The sequence below is a fragment of the Chamaea fasciata genome, unplaced genomic scaffold (assembly GCF_029207755.1).
Source record: "Chamaea fasciata isolate MVZ Bird 193981 ecotype frontalis unplaced genomic scaffold, bChaFas1.0.hap1 SCAF_3, whole genome shotgun sequence".
Classification (NCBI taxonomy): domain Eukaryota; kingdom Metazoa; phylum Chordata; class Aves; order Passeriformes; family Sylviidae; genus Chamaea; species Chamaea fasciata.
In genome coordinates, this window is record NW_027094088.1 from 39,146,592 (window position 1) to 39,169,386 (window position 22,795).

Consider the following 22,795-nt stretch of genomic DNA (forward strand, 5'->3'; position numbering starts at 1 on the left):
CATAAAAGTTAATGACTATTCCCCTGTTGTTTCTTTCTTTCTCAGCTTACAGACCATGGGAACATTCCTATTCCATTTCAATGCAGGTAAAACAGGTTAGCTGACATTGACATAAACAACCATTATTAAAAAGTGTTGGCTTTGTAGATATACAGTGTCCACATACATCAGCAGAATGGATCTTCTCCATCAATTAGTGAAATTTTTTTCTTTTGTTTGCTCTAAAAACAAAGATCCATGTACAGGAGAGAAACAATCTGAAAACAAAGAACAGCAGGGACAGACAACATTCAGGAGAATTGTCTGACACAGGAGGAAAATGGTTTTGTGTAGCAGCAGCCCTCTCATGAGAGTTCGGTAGAAATAAGCCGAGATACAGACTTCTTGTTTATCACAGCATGAAAAGGGTCCTGGTTTATTCCTTTTACAATTCAATTATCCTGACCCCAACAATTCACTGACTCTGGCTGCAGCAAGCTCCTACTGGAGGTTTCCCTTGCAGCCTTTGACTGCTGATAATTCCTGCTAAACCATGACTGCATGTATTAGTTAGCAGACCCTGACTGCAGGCTTTTACCCAGGTAGACTGTGACTGCAGGTTCCAACAACCGGCTCTAAGTGCAGACCCAGACTGACCTCACAGCAGTGATTCTCTCCTGTTTTGCCCAGTCCTTCCAGATCATTCCTTCAGTATCTCCTCCCTCAGGATCATTCCTCTTCCTCCAGGTCTTCCCTAAAGGTCCTCCCAATATCTCCTTCTTCTGGATCCTCTCTCTGATCAGCCAACATACCCCCCCTTATCACACTTATTTCTATTAGTCACAGCTGTAACCCATTTAAGGGCAAGGCTGTTCCTCTTTGGTAATTAGCACAACTGTGACTTACAGGCGAGGTGCCCTGTAATCCCTTCTTCTACACTTATATTTTTGTATTGCATATAATGTTAATTAACCCATTATTGAAATACTATCTCTTTTCTACTGCTCAGTCTTTAGAACGATACTGATCATCTGGAAAGGTTCAAAATGTCAACTGAAGAGAAATACTAAGAAGAGTGCAAAACCTATTTCTCAGTATGATAGTAAAAGAACCTCCATGTCCTGATTTACCAAAAGATTGAGAAATAACAAAAATCAACATGTGGTTATTTTCTAATATGACTAGCAGCACTGAGCAAAAAATGATTCTGTGAAGCCAGGCTTTATAAGTAAGGAGAAACAGCATTTTTGAGTAGATAGAAAAAACATAAACACTCCTAATTCAAGCTTAACAAAGACACAACAAACATTAGTATAAGTACATGTTGAGAATAATTGCTCTAGATATAATGTGATTAACATAATTAGTTCAAGAGGGAACTCAGACCAAGCAGTGACGTCTACTTCCTAAGACCAAACATATCATCATTAAAGGATTACCCTCTGCAAATCTGACCATCTAAACAATTCTACATATGCAGAACTCCAGAAAAACAGAAAAATTACCTCCTTCACCTGACCCACTCAAAAAAACCCCAAAAAACTCAAAAAACAGTCAGACAAACTCTCAGACTGTTCAGCAAATTAGAAGAAAAAAATATACCAAACCATTTTTAGCATTGTTTGGAGTTTATTAGTGATAGCCATTCAAATAACAAAGAATAAAATTAGGAACTGCTTCAACATTGAGATACACACTGAACACAAGACCTCATCATCACACAGGACCTCCTCAGTGTTATCCACCAAAAGGCCACTGCTCAGTATTTCTGTACTATCAATACATTAAAAAAATCCTGTTCTAACTTAAATATTCTTTCCATTGACCTTTTCTGTCCAAAAAAACCAGACTGACAACAGAACAAGGAGAACTTTTTCATTAACTCCTCCTCAATATTTTCACAACCTAAATGAGCCCCCCTCTAAGTTGATTCTCTTCTGATTAATTAAAACAATTAAAAAAAACATTGAACTGATCACATAGGAAAGAAACCATTTCACCTCAGACAGTTATACTGAGTCTTTCAGAAAATGACCCAGCAATAAAACAATTTTTAAAAGCAACGGCACAACACAAAAGTCTCCCCAGATACCTGCTCCAAAATTATTCTGTACCTCTGACACGTGTATTCTATTTTCATTATCTGGACTGAAATGGCATTCCTATGTAGAGCTCCACCATAGAACTGGGAAGTGCCTTCACCTGTCTGCCTCTGAAATACTAACAAACTTTCTACACACATGAAAAATGGCAACCTGCAAACTATGCCATACAAAAGTCTATAAATGAGTTTTATCTCCATGGAAGAGAGGACTGTGCCAAATACACAGAGAAATAGGTTCTACATAGTCAACCCCCCAGCCATTATTGCAAGTTTTCTGATAAAAACATTTGCAATAGAGACAAGTTTTGTCAGTCTGGATATTATCCCAGGAAAGTAGCAGCTGTCAGTATCACAAGTTACCTTGGTTCAGACCAACAAGACCACCTAGACCAACATTTTGTACCTAACTGGCCATTAGCAAACGCTGAATGAGGAGCAAGAACAGAGCAAGTAATTATTCCAGTTGGAATTGAAAGATGAAGCCTTTCTGTCTTATTCTGAGAAAAATTTTTAAAAAAATCCAGGAAAGGCATCAAAATAAGAAGCATTAAGAGCTCCTGCTCTGGTGTCAATGGTGCAAAGTCTCACACTGCCCAAATAATTCCCACATTTATGCTTGCTTTTTGGCAAGTATTTGTTGCCTGCTTGGATGTCACAAACGTAAGCACAGCAGAGATACATCAGAATAAAACAGCATGTCTGCAGCATCAATGAATTAAGACACCCTAATTATAAATCAAGGAGGTTGTTAACATGCTGCCATATCAGTCCTCCTTGCCTAGGTTGGGGAGAAGTCAGAATTGCAACAAGCTGTGGAGCATTACAGCAGTGATAGTCTCCAGATTCCAAGTATCCTTCACCCACAGTTCTACAGTTCCTACCCTGAACTACAGGTATTTCTGTTCAGTGAGTGCAAAAAAGCACAGTCCTCAAAAACTAACAAATCAAGAATAGGCACCATTTTTTTCTTTATAATTCTGGCAACAAGATGACATCTCTTTAGCATACATATACTGACACATATCCTCCTTACACGTATCTTTTTATATACACTATCCCTGCTTATGGAAATGCATGTTAGCCATCCTTTTGTCTATTTAATAACTTAATGAAAAGTGCAAATAACATGCCTCTATACAACACCTTTTAAATGCAGGAATAAATAACATAATTAAAAGAGTAAATAATGGAATAACTATGATCTAATGTAGAAACACGTACTTTGTTATTCCTTAACAATGAAAACCTAAGTACAGACTTGCTCCCTAAATAGAGCCACACATCAACACCTTTCAAAAACTCACTACTTTGTCTCTTACAGGACTGTAGCCAACTTTAAAGCCCATCATGCTGCTACCTTAAAACCTGCAAACACAGCACCAGAAATCACTTTTGTATAGAACTTTTATTATTTATGTGTCAATGATGCAGCTTAGTAAAGTTCAAACATTACAGTAATGTCATACTAATGTTATATTAAGTTATATTAATATTAATTATATTAAAAGTTCTATTTACTCTTGGGTTTTTTTTGAACAGGTCAGTTATGAAATATCAGGTTCCTGGAAATGCCGTAAGTCAACTGCACTTAAAAGATGATAAACACCTGAGTAAAATCAGTGTCATATCATGTACTGAATGTACTACTTTCCATTTAATTTTTTTAAACTGTTTTTATAATTTACTTAACAACTTTTGTATTAACAACGGCAAAGCACCTCAAGTTCCCACTTACACATAGCTTTACATGTTTTTGGCAAATACTGCTGGGGGAAAAAAAAAAAAAAGTATGAAGCTGTTAATGTTTCCAGATTCCTCTGTAATTAAGCACATGGTCATGCACTGTGATGAACATGAGGGCCACGGGAAGTGATGAGTTTCTTAAGTGATATAGGCAGCTTTCCATGTAGAAATTCCATGCCAGTACAGTTTGTCCTTTCTTCTTATTAGAAGAGGTAATTAAAAAGATTAGGAAAGACATCTATGAAATTCAGTATCAACAGTGTAAAAGATGCACATCTGGCTTATAATCAATGTGCTCAGCCTCTTATTGTTGTGGCAGTGAAGCTTCAAATAATATAATAAAGGTTGGAATTTATAAATATTTTTCTGAGAAATTTGTTGTGAGATGAGGATCTATCCAGCAGCAGTTTTTAAAGCTTTCCTAATATTATGGCTCTGGCTATAGTCATCTGCCACTTGATATGAAATGATATGAAAGAGGACAATGGAAGTCTCATGAGCTCTGTGAGTATTATATCTAGGCATCTGGAAAAGAAAAGATCTTCTGGCAGATAATTTTGCCATGATCTGGATAGGAAAAAATTAAACCTCAAGTGTTTTTGTATTACAAATAGAGTTGTTTGGAAATCCTGCATGCAACAATACAAGGCCTGGGTGTGTTTTGAGCATGTAATTTATCTGTAGATAATAGTCAGAGTTCAAAAAGTTGCAGTGAATACCCAAATATCGGCATAAGCAACATTCATTTCCAGTGCTTCCTTTGCAGGTTTTCTCCAATATACCAGGAAAAGGAAAAAAACAAGTTGAAGAAAAAAATGTCTTATTAACCCAGGCAGAACACCATCCCCATCAACCTGTCACGAGCAAATTTCAATCTAATATTTAACATGACATATACAAGATCTAACACATAGAGGACTCAACTCATTATATTTTGGGATATAGTTATACCTTAAAGACTGCAACATTTAATGATTTCCTCCCTATTTAATAATTTAGGTTTAAAATAAAAAACAAACCATCTACAGTAATTAATTTAGTGAATCTCAGTCACAGATAAATTTTGGTTCATTTAAGTCCAAATCAGACATTTCAGTTCACGCTAATGAAATTCAGATAAACTACCCTGGCTGCAGGCCCATTGACTTCTGGCTGTAGAATACACACAGCTGGATGTCTGTAAATCAGGCAGGACACAATTTCTGCATATAGGTTAATGACTGTTCTGCGTCACCAACGTGTAAGAGTACAGACACTGAGCCAGAGACCTCAGAACAGCCTTTTGCCTGCCTGGCAACTTCCTCATATAAACAAAGCCTACTTTTCTGTCTGTATTACATTACATGATGTGAGCATTTGTAAAGTAGACTAGACTGAAGCAAAAGGGATAGAGGGAAAATTATACCCCTACTGATGTAAAGTGACTTAGGCTACACAGTCACTTTAAGTCACCACAGATCCATGCTGACACCAAAATAATCAGTTCCATCCTCTCCCCCTCATTTCTCTCCGCCACCATAACTAAGGCAGTAGAATTTGTACATACATAACATGAACTAAGTAAATCATCTAGCAATCTCTTTTCCTGAAAATATTGCTTTCTGAAAGATTAGCATATGTTGTTATCAGAAATATTTTATATGACTGTAGACTTTATCTTTCTACAAGAAAATCACAGACAAGGCTCACCAGTGTCCACTTCATTCTATAAAAAAAATGCATGCAAATTAATCTTTTCTACTTGACAAGTGTAGTTTTAAATCAAATCTGGCTCTGTTTATTTTTATCTAAAATCCAGCACTAAAGAAGACATATCTGCATGACTCCCTCCAGTGTAATAATAACTACAGCCACCTTAAAGATCACTGCCAGCAAAAGGGAAGTAGCAGCAAAGGCAGAAAGACCTGCAGGATGATAGAACATATATGAAGCTAAATGTTAATGGTAGCATAACTATTGTTTGACACTTTTAATACAAGTTTGGGGAAAATTAGTCATAATATAGAATTTTTAAAGTGTACAAAAAAAACCAGACAAATCCCACTGTGGTACCTGTGCACATTAAAAGTTTGCTAGGATATTGATCAGCAGCCACTTTGCTTTAGCAGTTTCTACAAAAAGTTTTGTGAGGACTTCCACAAAAATTTATCCTCTCATTTACAGCCTTCCCCCCAAAACTGGAAACTTTAAACAGCTGGTAATAAGTTCCACTTAGCAAAATAATATTCATGAAGCTAAAAATTTTCCAAAGCATTTATTTGATTTTAGCATAAAAATCCCTGACCCAGACTATAAACTGTGTTTCAAACACACAATGATTTCTCACAGTGATTTCAAGCACCTTAGACAAAATTATTATTTTTAAGTGAGCATAGCTCATAAAAACAAGAGGTATGAAATTCTGTTAACACAAAAAGTATTTTTCATCATCTGTTTACAAAAAGCATTGTCACAACCTAGTCCCTTGATTCATAACAAGTTTTTCTGATTGCTGTTGTGGATTATAACAATAGGCCTCCTACAGTGCTGTAGTTTGCAAACTACAAAGAAAGTGGTAAACAGTCTATTGCTCTATATTTCTATTCTGCTGTTAGTTAATCTCTTTAAACCAACAAAAATTTGTTGTCACCTTAGGATGATATGTAGTCATTACTACCAAAAATCTGGCTCAATATATCCTTTTCTGTCACTTGTCCACCATCTTTTTTTTTTAATTATTTCTGCAGAAAACAGTATCCTCTAGGAAGTAACAACAGCCCCTCTATCTAAAATAAGAATTATCATTAGAATTTAAAACCCTAAACACCTTAGAAGTCAGCCACAAAGCAAAATCAGTGTTTCTTCCCTAACCTCCTTGGTAATTTCCTCTTTTGTATTTTACCTGCTACATTATAAATCATTGTTAGAATTGCATGAATCTTATGCAGACAATCCTACAAAATTTAAGATCATTACAAAATTTGTGATCATTGTCTACCCAGGCTGGCTCAAAAGAAAGTTTTCTGGGTCTATTTAACAAGGTATTTTACCTAAAGCAACCCAATAGAAATACCTCCAGAATTTAACACACTGTTTTGTACTATCTATGTCAATGTTCTTATCTAAAATTGACTTATTACATGTTGCAAGTAAGAACTTTTAAGATGGTATATCCAGTAATTTACTGAGGCATACTGGATAATTTTAATTCAAAACTTATCAATTTTAGATCCAAGAAAATCAGTTATGTTCTCAAACATACAGGTCAATGGATACTATTTTCAATTCAAAATGGGTAAACTAAACATCCAATTATATTAATATCAATAATAATTATATAATTAATATATAATATATTTCTATAACTAATATAGCATATTAATTATATTAATACCAATATATTCAATTTAAAAAAACCCAAAGGTTCAAAATACTTAGAAAACTGTTAGCCTATTTTGCCTTCAAAAATATGGTAGAACCTAAACACAAAAATTATAATAGTCAAGTTATACCAATACTAGGTTTCCTTTTTAAATCTGAAAATAACTGAGCAGTTCAAAGCTAAATATTAATCACAAATGAAAAGCACTTACCTTCTTGTCTGTTATTTTTCCTTTTTAGCCATTTTTCCACAGTTTCTGCACTTACACTTTCTGACACAAACTCATCCAGTACCTGGGGGTGAAGAGAAAGATACGCCTTCACTTTTTCATCTGTTAAGCCTGAAAGAGAGAACATTAATTGATTACATTATTGATATGAACACTGTCATATGAAAAAAATACACAGAGACCAGCAAGAATCACTATCCCTTTGTTTAACAGACTGAGTGAATATAGGACTATTTAAATAGAGCAGAAAGAGCAACATCCTGTCAAAAAAAATGAGCTGTAATAGAGAAAACAGTAGAAGCAAAGTGTAGCCATACAAGATACTGCATACAAGAAGTCTCCTAAAGGGGTACAAATAAACATTACTCAGGGGAAACAGCCAAGTAGGAATACATGACTATAATTGTGACTATAAAAATGACTTCCAAGCTATGCAAGATGATACATTGATAAAGAAACCGGTTAGGAGGAGATAGAAGAATGTGAACCGGGATGTCTCACAGACCACCACATTCAGTATTCTCACTGCAAATGGCAGCAAAATCAACACAAGCTCTTATGGAACGCCAAAATCATATGCAATTTTCAAATACTAGAATTACTTAAGTTACTTTAGCTGCATAAACTGTTTTCACAGGCATGCTTCCACTACTTCAGTAACTTAGTTATCAAAGTGAAAATAATTGCAGATAAAAGGTATTTACAATATCTGTGACAAAAAGTAAACTCCAGTAAACATTTTAGAAAAAAAAAAAGAAATATTCAGAATCTCAGATCCCTGACATTCATAAACAAATTTTCAAATTCACAAAATCATGATCTGATTATACACTTCACAAATCCCCCAAACAAAATGACTGGCCACAGGGAGGCTGTCCAAAGGGGGAAGTAGTAAAAAGCACCTGTCCTGAGGGACCTGGCTCCAGGCTACCTTAGAGGGAGCAAAGGGGCACCCCAGTGCAAAAGCCTTAATGAGATATGAGAGGAAGAACAGTAGCAACCACTGAAATGACTCTAAATAGGCCAACTTCTCTTGTGTTTTGTGTATTTAAATATAATAGTAAATTCTCCACAGAAAGCAGCCAAGGTTCAGTAGAAAAGAGCAACACTGATCTCTTTGAGTATTCATGCTACAAAATGAGATGAATTCTCCTATTTTGTGTTTTGCACAGTATCAGAACATGATGAACAGAGGTGCAGTGCAATTTCAATGCTAGTCAATGATGGCAATATTTAAGACCTCTTACAAATGTTTACAGTGAAAGTCTTCAGGAAGCAATATCAGAAGACAAACTAACAGCTCTCATCTGCAGAGCATCAACCACCTACACCACTTTCTTCAAACCAAGTGCACTACATCACTCACCCACATCAGCCCCCAACAGCTCAAAACTGGTTTAAACTACCCTCGCTTTTAATCCAGAGGTGGAAGTTCCTATTGGATATCATAGCCTCAGAGAACAACACTGCCACTTAAGGCAATTCCCGATTTATGAATCACTTGAATAAGAGGTAATTGAGCATCCTGATTTTCATTAGTAAAGAAGAAAAGGTTTATCCTAAATCAGTAAGACAAGTAGATAATCAGCAAGTGGGGCAAAAACAAGCCAAGTGCCACTTTGCTTGTTAGATCATAATGCAGAATTAGATCATAATGCAGCTATTAAGGAGTACAAGTGCAAAATGAACAAGATAATTTTAAAGCCAATTCAGGGATCACCTCATGTTCTGAAAAAATCAAACTCATTAATATAATTCCATAATTTGTTCAAATGAGAAAAATGTAGTACCTTGAAAAAAGTATTTCTAATTTCATAGTGACGAAACTTCACTTTTTATTTGAAGCACTCAAAAAAGTACCACATTTAAAAGATTCAGCCATCAGAATACCATCAAAATTTAACTGCCCTTTACGTTCTACATGAAAATAATCAAAACAGACTTGTCATATAATGTCTGCTAGTTTCAAGTTGTCTTTAGACTGCAAAGGAACACTTTTTTGCTTTAGTAAAAAACTAGGACCTGAAAAGGTTGTGAAATTAGCAACTGGAATTCTGAAAGGATTGATTTGTTTCTTCAGTGAAAATAACCTTTCTTTGTTGATCCAAATCTTTATACGTTGTGGGTTTTGTAAAACACACATCGGAATTCAATGAAATGTCAATTTGAAATAAGACTTCAGTCTACAGGTCTCAAGTTTAATATCCCCATATCATGTAATTTCAGCAACCTAAAGGTAAAAACTCCACTTTAACCTTATACAGAAAAGTGATTCATGGAGATGATAGAAGAAATCCTAACCAGTCTTTAAATTGCCCTTCTTTATTTCACTAAAGGTATCTGTGCAGATGTTCTTTCTCAATGTGGGATTTGTAGATGGGAGCAAGAAGAACAGGATTTACAACTATGTTTGCAGAGTTAAAAAGGAGTAACTTAAACCTATTTTCTACATAGATTAAGGCAAATTTATTCATCAGCTCCCAAATGTTAGCCTGCTGTATCAAAAAACAAACCCTGCAAACATTAACACAAACTCCATAACCAAAACTAACAATAACACAGTGTAACTTCACAAAATGTAGAAATACAAGCCTTTTCAAAGAAATTTTAATGGTTTTTATTTTATGTACATTAAGGCTAAAAAGTGTTGTAAATATACCGGAATATAAGAGCATTTTACAGCTGTGCAGAAGCAAATATTTTATGGCATGTGTAAAGCCCTCTTTATTGCAAGATGTACATTAGAATAAAGTTATTGCATAACAACATCCACACATTTTACCTCTTGAACATTCACATGCTCCTGAAAACTTCTAGTATATGTATTTTTGGTAAATATTATTGACTTCTCTATTGAAGCATTGTGATCCCTTAATTCTGAAAACTGCAAAAAACACTATTTGAATATTTAGAGGCAATGATTACTAACATAAAAAAAAATCAGGACAGTAACACACCGACACTCAGGAAACAAAAGTTTATCATGCCAATCAGGTGCCATTTAAAGAATTACCAACAAACAGAACACAAGCCAACGCTGGTTATTAAGTTTTCTGTTACTAATGCATTTGTCTTAAGTATTTGGGGCAGCAAACTTTTCTGCATTCATACACATTAGAAATATTTCTCCCCTACTACTTCTCCCCTCACTTCCCATGACCTCCAGTAATGCCAGGACTTCTCTCACTCTTGTTCATCATTTCTTGTGTGGAGCATCAAGTGTGCACATCAACAGTGCCTAGCAAAGGAGAAGGCAGCAGTGCACACATCCTTAACTGTGTTGGTCTGTGCACTTCCTCCCAAGCAGCCCAAACAAAAGCTCACCTAATTTTATTTCATTCACCCCCAGAAAGCATCGCCTCTTGTATGTGGACCCCATCTGTCCTCTGACAGAGCTGTGACAGTTACCAAGAGGGACCATAACTCAGGACAGCTGAACTCTGGCCAACAGCCTAGCATTCAGCGGGCCAGAAAGTACAGAAAGACTGGAATAATTCCTCTGGGAATTAAAGGAGGAATCTGGCATTTGATTTGGATGTCCATTCATTCCATTTATGCAGTGGAGTTTGCCTTCCATACATATATCCTGTTTAATTAAAACCACACACAGCAAATCACCTTTCTCTCTTGTATTCTTATTTTAAAATGATCAACTCACATTACAGTGCCATTATCTGACACAACTTGCTGTTATCGTCTTTTATGCACATATTAACTACTTGTTCTGAATTTGTGATTAAATAATGAAGGACACACTCAAATCAGATAAGCTCTTTCTTTTTTCATTCCCCTCTGAAAAAACCATAGGCAAAGAAACAGCTCCTGCTGCCCATCATTTGTGGCAGCCCAGCAGTCCCTCATTTCCTGACCAGCACACCCAGTTAGGTTGTATAGATCTCAGTTTGAAATGTTCCCTTGGGCCATATAATCTGCTTTTAAAAGTTTCTTCGTATGTATCAAAAACACTAATCAAGTTGGGTTTGTTTCATATTTTTAATTTCCAGGCCACTCCTGTCGTAACAGTAAGTGGAAATGCAACTTTCCAATAAATGCTGGGGTTTATGCAAGTGGTTCACCTTATTTGGGGGGGTTTCTGTATATCTCATTTATTACAGGGTAGGACAATGTAAAGCTGGCAAAGCTCAATGCAAAGCAGAGTGCAGAAGACAGCCTTTCCTCTCAAGGCAATATCTTGATCAACAAGAAGCCTTTTTACTGCCACAGGAAACAACCTTTCGAGCAGAACATTCATCCTGGAATGTTAAGAGTGAGAAGGGTAAACAAAATTATAGAAAAGCAATAGTATTTACTTGTAGTATTTCTAGAAACTTATGTATTAGCGCACTATATGAAAAACCACAGCCCTGTTTTTCTACTTTGCATATGCCTGAGGCTCTAGCTGTGCATCTCATTTGGCATGGCTCATGCCAGCCCATTAAAATTTTGGGGTTGTGTTCTGGGTTTGGTTTTTTAAGTGGTGGTTTGGGTTTTTTTAAATAACTACTTGGCTTTCAATTCAGCATGCATGAGTGGTCTGGTGTCACTTTGGGGTTTGTTTTTTTTTTTTCCTACCCAAACTATAGAGAAATAGGGGGTTTTTTTCACTAGAATTAATAGCAGAAATACATATAATTTTTGAAGCCAAAATTATGTATGGATTTCTCTTTCCTTTTTTATTTTACTAAACTAATAATATAAAGTACAGATATTGCTGCCAAGTATCACAGTCTGGTTATTACAACTTAAACTAGAAAGCCAAACCCCTTATTTGTCTGGTTCAACAAATAACTATCTTTTCAATGGTCCAATGAGTAATACATTAAAAACATGCTTCATTTCACTGAGGGTAAAGAATAAAGAAACCTTTACCTGAAGATAATTCAGCTAGTTGAGTAGAGCTGTTTAAAGAAGAATACTTATTCACGTAGGTTATGAACCAACATGGGAAGTTATATTTACTCTTCATGTATTTCAGCAAGGTACCAAGACTAAATCATTGGTGTTTCAAAACCATAACTAAAACATTGACTATTTTTTTAGTATTTCTAAAACCCAAACAACCCCCCAAAAAAAACAGAACCATCACCTTGCAAAATACCTCTATTTCTGGGTCTCAAACAAACCCAGTGTGAATATTGTAGGCTGCCTAATAGCAATTGCCTGGCCTGCTCAAGCTTAGTTTCTCCTTTTGATCTACCAGCAAAGCTTTCAATGCAATAACTCCTACATTTCATTAAAGATAAATTAGAAGCCTAAAAGAGATCAAATGTTTTAACAGCTCAATCTCCCACTGTCCAGTGTAAGTACACCAACAGCTTCATTAGTCATTTTATTAGCACTAAAAAAATACTAATTATGATAAGAGAAAATTAGGAAACATTTGTTACAGTTGGAGTACTATACTAGTAGATAATTTTGCAGGTACTGACACAAACACTTTTCAAGAAGCCTCAAGTGTGTGAAGATAGTTTCCAAAAAAATAAGTATTTCAATGACTAGGAAGGAATAAAGCATAACAATGGACAAAGTTTATAGAATAGAAGGATTCTTCTGATAAATGTGATCAATAGTTTCCCAGTTGATTACCACCCTCCTCTTAATGTCTATATTGGGTTTTAGGAGAGACAGAAACTGTAAACACTGTTACAGTCTTATATGCTGCTGTCCTCTTAAGGTGTCAGAAAAATGCTCTCTGTAAAATAACAATATCAACACTTTAAAACAGAAGCATAAAACACTAGGACTTCTATCTTATGGAAGAAAATGTTTTTGGGGCAGACATGACAAATTATACCAAATTTAGCATCTTAAAACTCATTTTACAGTGAGTTTTACGTTAAATTATAATGGTATTACAAGGAAGCACTGTAGGCCTGTCTAGATCAGTAAAACTGAATATGTCTAGGGTTGTGGTTTATAACTCCTTCATCCTTACTGTTAAGCTTTCTTGATTTCCAACAATGAAGCTGAGGGGAAACTGAAAGGTTGACTGCCTGTTGGGAACCATCCCTGACCCGACCCTACTCCAGAGCAACATTCAAGACCTGCCCTGGACATCACCAGCTGGCTTGGAAAATGCAATGCCAAGAACCATTCCAGACAAAAATCCAATTCTAGTACAAAGAATGCTCCTCTGCACTGTTTACTAACTCAGATATAGCAGAGTTGGGTTTAAAAATAAAACAAGAAAAAAACCCTTCAAACATCAATTATCAGTAATTATTCCTTGCCTTCAAGCCAGTCTTGAACAGCCTTCCTTCAGAGGAAAAAAAAATTCATAAAGTCAAAAATCACTAGACAGTCATATTTTTGCTTTCAGCTTTTTTCTGCTGCCTAAAATATTTAAAACATTTCTTAGATATTAGATAACCTGTATAGTACTGAATGGATTAATGGCTCTGCTCTCTGACTCTTAATCCATGTCACACTGCACTCTCCTCTGAGAATAGCTTCACTGAGCTCAGTATAAAGCAGAACTGACTGTGAATGAGCTGAAAGAATTGAAGCCTAGAGCTATGTTTAAAAATCTGCTCCATTTAGCAACATGAGTCACACACGTCATTAGCAATTCTTGCAATTTTTTCATTAGCGTTGCGATATTTGGTCTTTTTTCTGAAACCACCAGCTTAATCAAACGTCATGATTAGGCAAGAATTTTAATGTTCACCTAAAGTTTCTGGCTGCCAGTCTGGGAGGGGCACGTGGGGAGTTCAGAAAGAATAGGTAAAAACTGATGAGCCAGTCTAATACTTCCCAAGGGTCAGCATTTTATCCTAGAGCAGCTAATCTCTGAAAGACTGCAGTCATTGCTTCCCTCCAAACCCTTGCACTTGACACAACTTTTGCCCATTTAGACAGGATCTAATGGTTTGAAAACACATTGTGAGAGTGTACATTGGTCATTTTAAGAAATCAGGTGGATTTTGCATATCAAGAAGACTTTTATGTGTTAATAAACACGAAAGGAAATAACTATAAATGCTGTGGATGTTGCATCTCTTAATAACAACAAATTAATTTAAACAAAAAAAAAATACACAAATAAACTTGTTTGGTTTAATAAGAAATTCTTCCCTGAAATTAGAGGGACTGCAGAGTCATAGCAAATACAGGAAGTCTTAATTTCTTCAAGTAGCTAACAATATATTGTACCATGTAGAAAACCTTCAAGCTAAGGGAAAAAAAATGAAAAAAAAATCATGGTGATAAAGATAAAGCACCATCTGAAACCAAAAACAACCTTACCTCAAATAAAAGTGAAATAATGCCTAATTTGAATTTTTTTTCCTCATCTGAAGTAACAAAATTATGAAGAGAGAAGTTTCACACTTCCTCCAAATCAGCATTTGAAAATAAATACTATACTTGTATGAAAAAAAGACTTGAAATATACGAAAGTCATCCAGAAGACCTAATTTGAACACAGTTTTGCCTGTGTACTCCTTTATCTAAAGCAGTCTTGTCCCATCTCTTACTTACACAAAGATCACCTCTCTGAATTTTTCTACAGAACTTTATAAGTGATATTTGTAGTTATTCTCAAAAGCATTCAAGGCATGTGTGTACATTGCTTCATTTGGATTAAGCATTAATCCCATTAAATCAATCCCTTCTTTGTTCAAAGCATCAGGATTCAAAACCACAGGCACAGTCAGTTTTGAAATATCCTTTTCAAGTCAGACTTTTTATCTTAATCCATTTAAGTACACAGGAATGTAACGTGACCAAGTGCTCAAACCTTCTGAAACCTGACATTACTGGTCTGGCAAAAAGTATAATCACTAACAAGAAGCAATCAGAATGGTCAAACCTCTTTGATTTCTCTTTTCTTGAAAAGTCAATTCACAAGCCTGTCTGTGAGCAGCTCCAGTCACCCTTTTTTCCCTCCTCCTCCAAGTCACTCCTGCACTGCTAGGAAAAGCTCAATACATGGCTCTGGCATATCACCAGTGAAAACCAATAATGCCGTACCTGAAAACACCTCACTGCTGACTTAGGTACTTCAAATGGGCATACGTTTGTTTCACAGATAATAGATTTTACTATTAGTCATTTCAAATCTTCATTCAAAGGTGAATGTTTAATTACACGAGCCTCCAGTAACTGCATAAACCTACAGGCTCTGTATACATGCAAATGACAGCAGTAGCCATGCGACATCTCAGCCAGGATGCCAGCAGCTTTGCTAAAGTTTGAGAGAAAATAAAGACCAGCTCAGCTAAAGAGAACTGGAATGGGTTCATACAGAAAGAATATCAACAACCACCGCATCGGGTACCGTGTAATTCAAATCCCATATTCCTGATGAAAAAGCCATGGATGCACTTGAACATGCCAGCTGCTAAACAAGGCATGGACATAAGGCCTTTAGTTTCCACCAACTTTCATGGTGTTTTTTCTGATACTATCAGCACCTTGTAAAGCCTGAGCCCTAGACATCTGCAGATATTCAGCGGCTTATGTCTCCCAAACTTTAACACTCAAGAACTGTGCAGAACTGGCAGCTCTGAGCCCTGCTCAGTATTAACTTAAAAAGCAAAAAAATCATATAAAACTCTTGATGAACTCAGTTTTCATTAGCTAGAGCTAAAAGGCCTATAATCCTTCCATAGGAATTATATGTATGTCTAATGGAGTCATAGTGGAGTATTTTCAATTTGAATATTCATTTTTCATTGGGTTTCAAAACACACTAAGTTGTCTGAATGGCATAATCCTGTATGCATGCTGTTATGCTGTAATATCATCCATTAGTTGATGTATGGGGCTTTTTAAAACTCTTTCTTACTTTCCTAGTTTGAGAGTAGCTTTTCTCCAGTTCTCATTAGCACACTGGAGTAACTCTGAGGTGTCTGTAAAAAGCTTTATTCACCTTCCAGGTGCATGATGGAACCAAATTTTGAAATTTAATTAACACTCTGCAAAGAGCTAACAAAAGGACTACAGACCTACTCTCAGACTTGCAAATTGTAGTCAAATAATTTCAAGCATTTGCTTGAAAAAGTTATGTATTATCTTAAGATTACTGATAAAATAATTATTAACATAATTATAAGTACAGCATTATACTGAAGTAGGTTAAAATGTGTTTCTAGATGTATAAGGAACATCTCAGTATAATAATTTGCCTTTTTCTTTCTCTTGTGTGACACACAGAGCCAGGGTACCTTGTTCCTGCCCAAAATATATCTGAAGAGCATATCTTAATAGAGACTAAACAAATACTAAAATACATTAATAACTCGTTATGAAAAATGCGAAGTCCCTCAGAACATGCACATAATTAATCTCTTGAGGATATACAGCTTCAGATTAAACTACTTAAAATCTAATGATCAAGCAAGGTTAGAATGACTTCACTCTTTCCTTAAGAACAGGTGGTGGGACCAAGTTCTTAATTTATGTCTTCTCCAGTAATACCTTCTTGCTGATGTAATGTCTTCCTCCCACCTGACACCTAATACTGGAGTGGCTCCCTTTTTGAGTGAACTCTTCTGGCTTAAAAGTAGTCCCATTCCCTTTACTACCAGTGTTTTACTGCTGATTTATTACTTAAAACAAACTTTTGTGAATACAGTTCTGTAAATGCTTTACATATACTTACCAATATAACTGTGCAGTCCTGCTTACAAACTGCATCTTAACTTACTCCACAAACAAGATCCACTATGATGAAACCTTTGAGGGATACTACATGCCTGTGCTAAGTCTCATTCCATTATTTCACTAAATTGGAGACAGAGAATGTTCCTCCTGAAAGGAGCACCCCCTTCCATCTCAACACTTAAGATTAGTAGGCATGTTAGGACAGTATCCCAGAGCACAGGACTCCTCTGAAATAACACCTACACACAGTCAACTAACATGCTACTTTGCAACAAGACTGGACATCTGAGACTCTCTACTTTGGGGATACTAGGACCCTATCTGCCAGCACCACAGACCAGGATTTGTCATTCTTTTTTAATTCCCTTCAAACTTAAAGTCTTAGGATGTTTAAAGAGAAACAGAGTCAGCATCCTTCACAAAATGAAAAGGTACAAAACCGAGAGAAATCAGTCACTAAAAAGTACTAATAGAAGAAATATAACACAACCTCATCCAGAAAGGTTTGATCTGGTTCATGGGAAGACAGCTCTTCAAAAACAAACCACACTAGCCCAGCACTTTTCTAGGCATCATGGCTAAAATAAAACATTTAGAAAAATATACAAATTAGTCTAAATTATAATTTAACATACTCTGTAACTCCTTCAAGTCCTGCATCCAGGTCATTTACGAAGACGTTGAAGAGCACAGGGCTGAAGCCGGAGCCCTGTGGAACCCCACCAGTGACAGGTCTCTAGTCTGATGTCACCCAGTTCACTGTAACCCTTTGTGTCTGACCCATGAGCCAGTTGCTCACTCATCATGTAACTGTTATCCAGCTGTGTGCTGGATATTTTGTCCAGGAGGATCCTGTAAGAGACAGCATCAAAAGCTTTGCTGAAGTCCAAAACAACCACTCTGCATAACCCTGATGAGTTGTTGAATGGAAAACTTTAGAAGGTATGCAAGAAGCAAGCTGCAAGGAGCAATTCTTATTTGAGCTAAAGATTGGCCATGATATTTTCAGGTTCATTTCTTTAAAGATAGATAGAAAGTGCTGCCAAGATCCTGACCTATTGATTAACACAAAGGGTGTCATCTGCCAGACAAACATGAAGCCTAACAAATTGAAGGCTGAGCTAATGCACCTATTTTTTTAAAAAGGCATCTCATTTTAAATAAAAGACTAAGCTGTAAAAGAGTTTATTGTATTTTCCATTTAGTCCCTTCAGGTTGCTAATAGGTATAAAGTGGGTGTACCTATTAAATAAATATCAAATAAAATTGCAAAATACCATTCTAATTGCAGTATCAATTTTTCTTATTTTACCTTCCAGCAATTAATTTTTTTCTTTCATACTTTAATGATTATCTTGAAAGAGTTTTCAGCATTACAAATCAACTCTTTGTAAAGGTACTGCTGGTCTGAATGAATAACATCTATCCTCTTTACACAGTGGAACAGGCTCATTTTTCTAAATTATAACACTGTATTCTTACAAGATTTCACAATTCCAAAGAGATTTAACTCCATTTATCCATATGCAAATATTCAACTATTCCTACAGTAGTTCCAGAAAACTCTCTAACCTAATTCAAGCATCTTGACAAAAATTTCGATACTTAAAACAAGGAAAGAACTTCTAAAATATAAAAGCTTCTAAAAACCTTCCAAAATATCAAGTTTTCATGACAGAGACTCCTGCTTTATCACTTGAATGTTAGAGGGTACATCATAGCCTTCCCTAAACACTACCAGAAGTACTACACAGCAGTTATTTTAGCAACAAAGTTGAAATACAAGAAGTTGGCATCAAAAAATTGATCTTGGAAATTGCTTTTTATTCCACATTTTGTATTACTATAAAATATAGATACAAGATACCTCTTTATACAAAACTGAACTTCGACTGACATTTAAAATAATAAAAAACCTATTTAATTCTTTTGTGGAGAATAGAAAGCCTACCTTCAGACTAATTAAGCACGGAAAGTAAAGCACAAACTCCATCAAACTGTCAAAAAAAAGTTAGAAACTCCAATTTATTTAAAACGCTATCAAGAAAGAGAATTCTTTTCTTTTTTTCTGTCAGCTCTTTTTTTTCAGCTGTATAAATGAACAGAGGGAAAGATGATTTTTCAGAGATGCTATCTCTACTCAATTGTACGGTGATGGATGTAATGATATCTCTATGTCAGTAAAGTACAGCCTAGGAAAAGCAGCATAATTTGAGATATTTAAAAGAACATGCTACTGAAGTAAAGGAGGTTTGAAGTGATAATTAAATACTGCGTTACATACACTTGTACATTACAGACAAGGACACATTGTGCAACCCTTATTTGCACTGGTGAACACTTATAGGAGTAGTCCTGCTGACGTCAGCAAGACTACTTATGTGGGTAAGAGCTCACTAAAATGTGAAGGGTTGTGCAACAAAGCCCCAAACACATCTCATTCCACACATTGTTTCAAGCTTTGTTCCTCAACCACAATTTTTTTCTCTAATAGTGTTAACAATATTATTTCTCTAATAATACCACTCAGAAAAATATGTGAAAGCATACAACTTGTTTATTGGTATCTGACATACTCCAGTTTTCAGCTAGACACCAAAGCAGGGGCACACAAGGATTGCCGATTCCCTGAGGATGGCAGACGCCTCTAGAGATTGCCACCACAGTGACCCTCTGCTCAAGCTGCAGTAGGTTTCTCAGGGTCCTGGACTGCAAGCTTTGAGGATCTCCAAGGACAGAAAGACTCCACACCCTCTCTGTGCAGCCAGTGGCAGCGTTCAGGTAGAAATCCCTGTGTTTCAGTTTGCACCCAATGTGATTTGTCCTCTTACTGGGAACAGCCATGAAGAACCTGAACTGGCTCCATCTGTTTTACTTCCCCCATGAAGGATACTTATACAAACAGGTAAGACCGCACCCGAGCCTTTCTTCAGGCTGAATAGTCCAGTCCCAATCATCTTTACGGCCCTTCACTGGACTCACTCCACTTTGTCCACATCTCTCTTTCACTGGGGAGTACAACACAGGGCCCAGTACCCAAGATGTGTCTCACCAGGGCTGGGTAGATGGGTAGGATCACCCTTCAACCTGCTGGCAATGCTCTTCCTAATGCTGGGATGCCCCTGGCCTTCTTTGCTTTGAGGGCACACAGCTTGAACAAGTTCAATAGATTTACAGGAAGAAATGCTGCAGGGCTTTCTACTTCCTGGCAGGTGAAATAAATGAAAATACCTTCTACTGACTTGGATGTTGACACCACCAAATAAAAAACAACATATGGCATTGGCTGCTTTTCCAAAAGCTTTCACTGCTGTGGCAGTGCTCTACGCACGCAATCTCATCTGGCAAAACATCTTCCATCAATACTATTTTAGACAAGAATTCAAACAATCTATTTGTTACTATTTTAAGAACTTCTTGTTGGCAACCACAGTAGAACAAAGACGCAGTGTTTCAGTCATGCCCCTAGTTTTTATTATAAACCTTAAGCAAATGCCAAGAATTCAAAGCTAGTTTCAAAAATTAAAAATGAGCAGCTGCATCTTTTCCCTGTCCTCCTCCCCTTCATCATCTCCCCACCCTCTTTTGTTTGTTTTGGAGACAGTGTAGCTCACAAACACGTGTTCACCTCCAAAAAAGCATCCTTAGAAGAGGAAGGAATGGGGAAGGGGGGAGAAGAGTTGAAAAGAGCAGAAGTGAAAGGAAAACAGGAAAGATGAAAACTGAGGGCTTGTATTTGTACAGGACTCAAGAAACATGTTTTTAAAAAATTCTCATATTCACAGGATGCATATCCTGCACTGAGTCTTTGCTATAAAAATATATTCAAACTTTTCACAGGCAAAGATGATAAAGTACTCAATGAGAAAAACATTCCAGTAGAATCACTTCTACCAATTGCTTTGTAACAGCCTGGTTTGTCTAAAGCCTGTTTGAACTTGGCTATTGACTACATTCAGAAAAAACACTTTAAAACCATAAAAAAATCCATATAAGACAGCCGCTATATATAACACATGAAATTGAGGCATGTTTCCACAAGGCTGGTCATGAATTTTCACTTTAATGTGTTACAGTACTGACAGCTGAGATTCTGATTTCAGTCCAGCTCACTGGCCAACCCAATAGTTCTCATGAGCCCATGATAGGTCCCTTATCATACAATGACCAAAAAAAAAACAAACAAACAAACTAAAGCCACACCTAAAAAAACATGTGATAGCACATTAACACGCCAATCCACTGCCAAAACTAGCCAGTTAAAAGCTGTGTCATAAAATATCCAATAGGAGAAGAACACAAAAGGACTTCAAAAATTTTAAATTAGACAAAATAAAGAGATTCAACAAATAGGAAGCTATCAACATTTTTAAAGTCCTTCAGATTCACTCTGGGAAAGCCTCCAAGACTGCAACTTCTGTAGGCTGGAGAATATAAATTTTAATACTATTCAATTTAACTGACAATGACATGAAAGATCTGGAGAAAATCCAGTGCACCCAGATAACTAAATGACTCCATGTTGTACTGCAAGAAAAATGGCAGCAGGAGGTCTCTCAAGGATATGGTATCAATGAAAAAAGCAGTCATAAATACCAGTACATTACTCTTTCTCCTTTACTATCACTGTCACATTATTTTACTAATGGCTTAGTAATTTTGTGAACAGCAGTTCTGAGGACTTAATAGTGCTGGCGCTGTTCACGTTACTACAGGAGCTAACAAATATACCTGATAGTGAAACTCATCCAAGTCCCTGGCATGTCTTTCCAGCAAGTAAGCAATCCTGCAATGCTTCTGTTTAAGCGACTGTGACACACACACTCCAACTTTATTGCAAGAAATCCAAGCATTTCAAAGTCAATAGACACCAAATATTTTCATAAGTTGAGCACACTCAGCATGACAGCAGCTGGAGAAATTTTAATATGCATGAATTTTTATTTGAGGGAGGGGGAGTGGTGGTGCTTAGATTAGTAAAAGGAATAAATGAAAAAACAAAGAGTAATTAAAAATGCATCAACTCAAATTCTTTAGGCACAGTTGTCTTCTCATGTGATACAAAGGCTCAAGAAATACTGGATATATTACCAGCAGGAAAAAGTCACAGGGCTACATAGATGGTTACATTTTCACCGTGGATAAATAGGCAGAATAAAGCTGGGAGAAACACAAAGAAAATGCAGAAGAAAACTTCAGAGGCATGAAGATGAACATAGGTCAGAGAGTACAAAGACTATTCAAGAGATAAAGGAATGACTAACCAAACTAGTACAAAATTAACCAGAAAAAAAACCCAAAACCAAACCAACCAAAGAACCAAAAAGAATAAACCAACCCAAAATACAAATTTACAGCTTTTGCCAAAATCAAGTTATCCTGTCTACCTTTGTGAACTTTCATGTTGTAGCAAAGAGTGATGAGTGTGAGGATAGGATTAGGCAGTCCAGGCTGAGGGAAGGCAGATCTCTTCACACAGCAACATTGATAACCTCCTCTGGCCTACAGTGATTGGGGATTACAGCCTAAAATGTGGAAGAATGAATGCATGCCATTCGAGAGGCTGTGTAGCTACACTGATTTGCAAGTGCATAATATCTAGAAGACATCAGCTAGTATGCTTTTCAGATTCAATAAACAAGTTCTTTTAAAAAAAAATCCTAATCTAATCAATTCGTTTCTTAAAAGAAGTTGGAAAGTAGACTTTCCCAGGAAACATAAATATTCCAATATTCTGAATTTTGGGTTTACTTGTAACCAGTATTAAAAAGAT

At 36.2% G+C, this 22,795-nt stretch overlaps 1 protein-coding gene across 1 annotated transcript in view; it reads right to left on the reverse strand.

The window, feature by feature from the left end:
- PDE10A (phosphodiesterase 10A) overlaps positions 1-22,795 on the reverse strand; it is a 173,566-nt gene that overhangs the window by 89,890 nt on the left and 60,881 nt on the right. Inside the window, exon 2 of the mRNA XM_066178666.1 lies at positions 7,399-7,527. Within this exon, the coding sequence (XP_066034763.1) occupies positions 7,399-7,527 (129 nt within the window). The remainder of the gene's footprint in view (positions 1-7,398; positions 7,528-22,795) is intronic.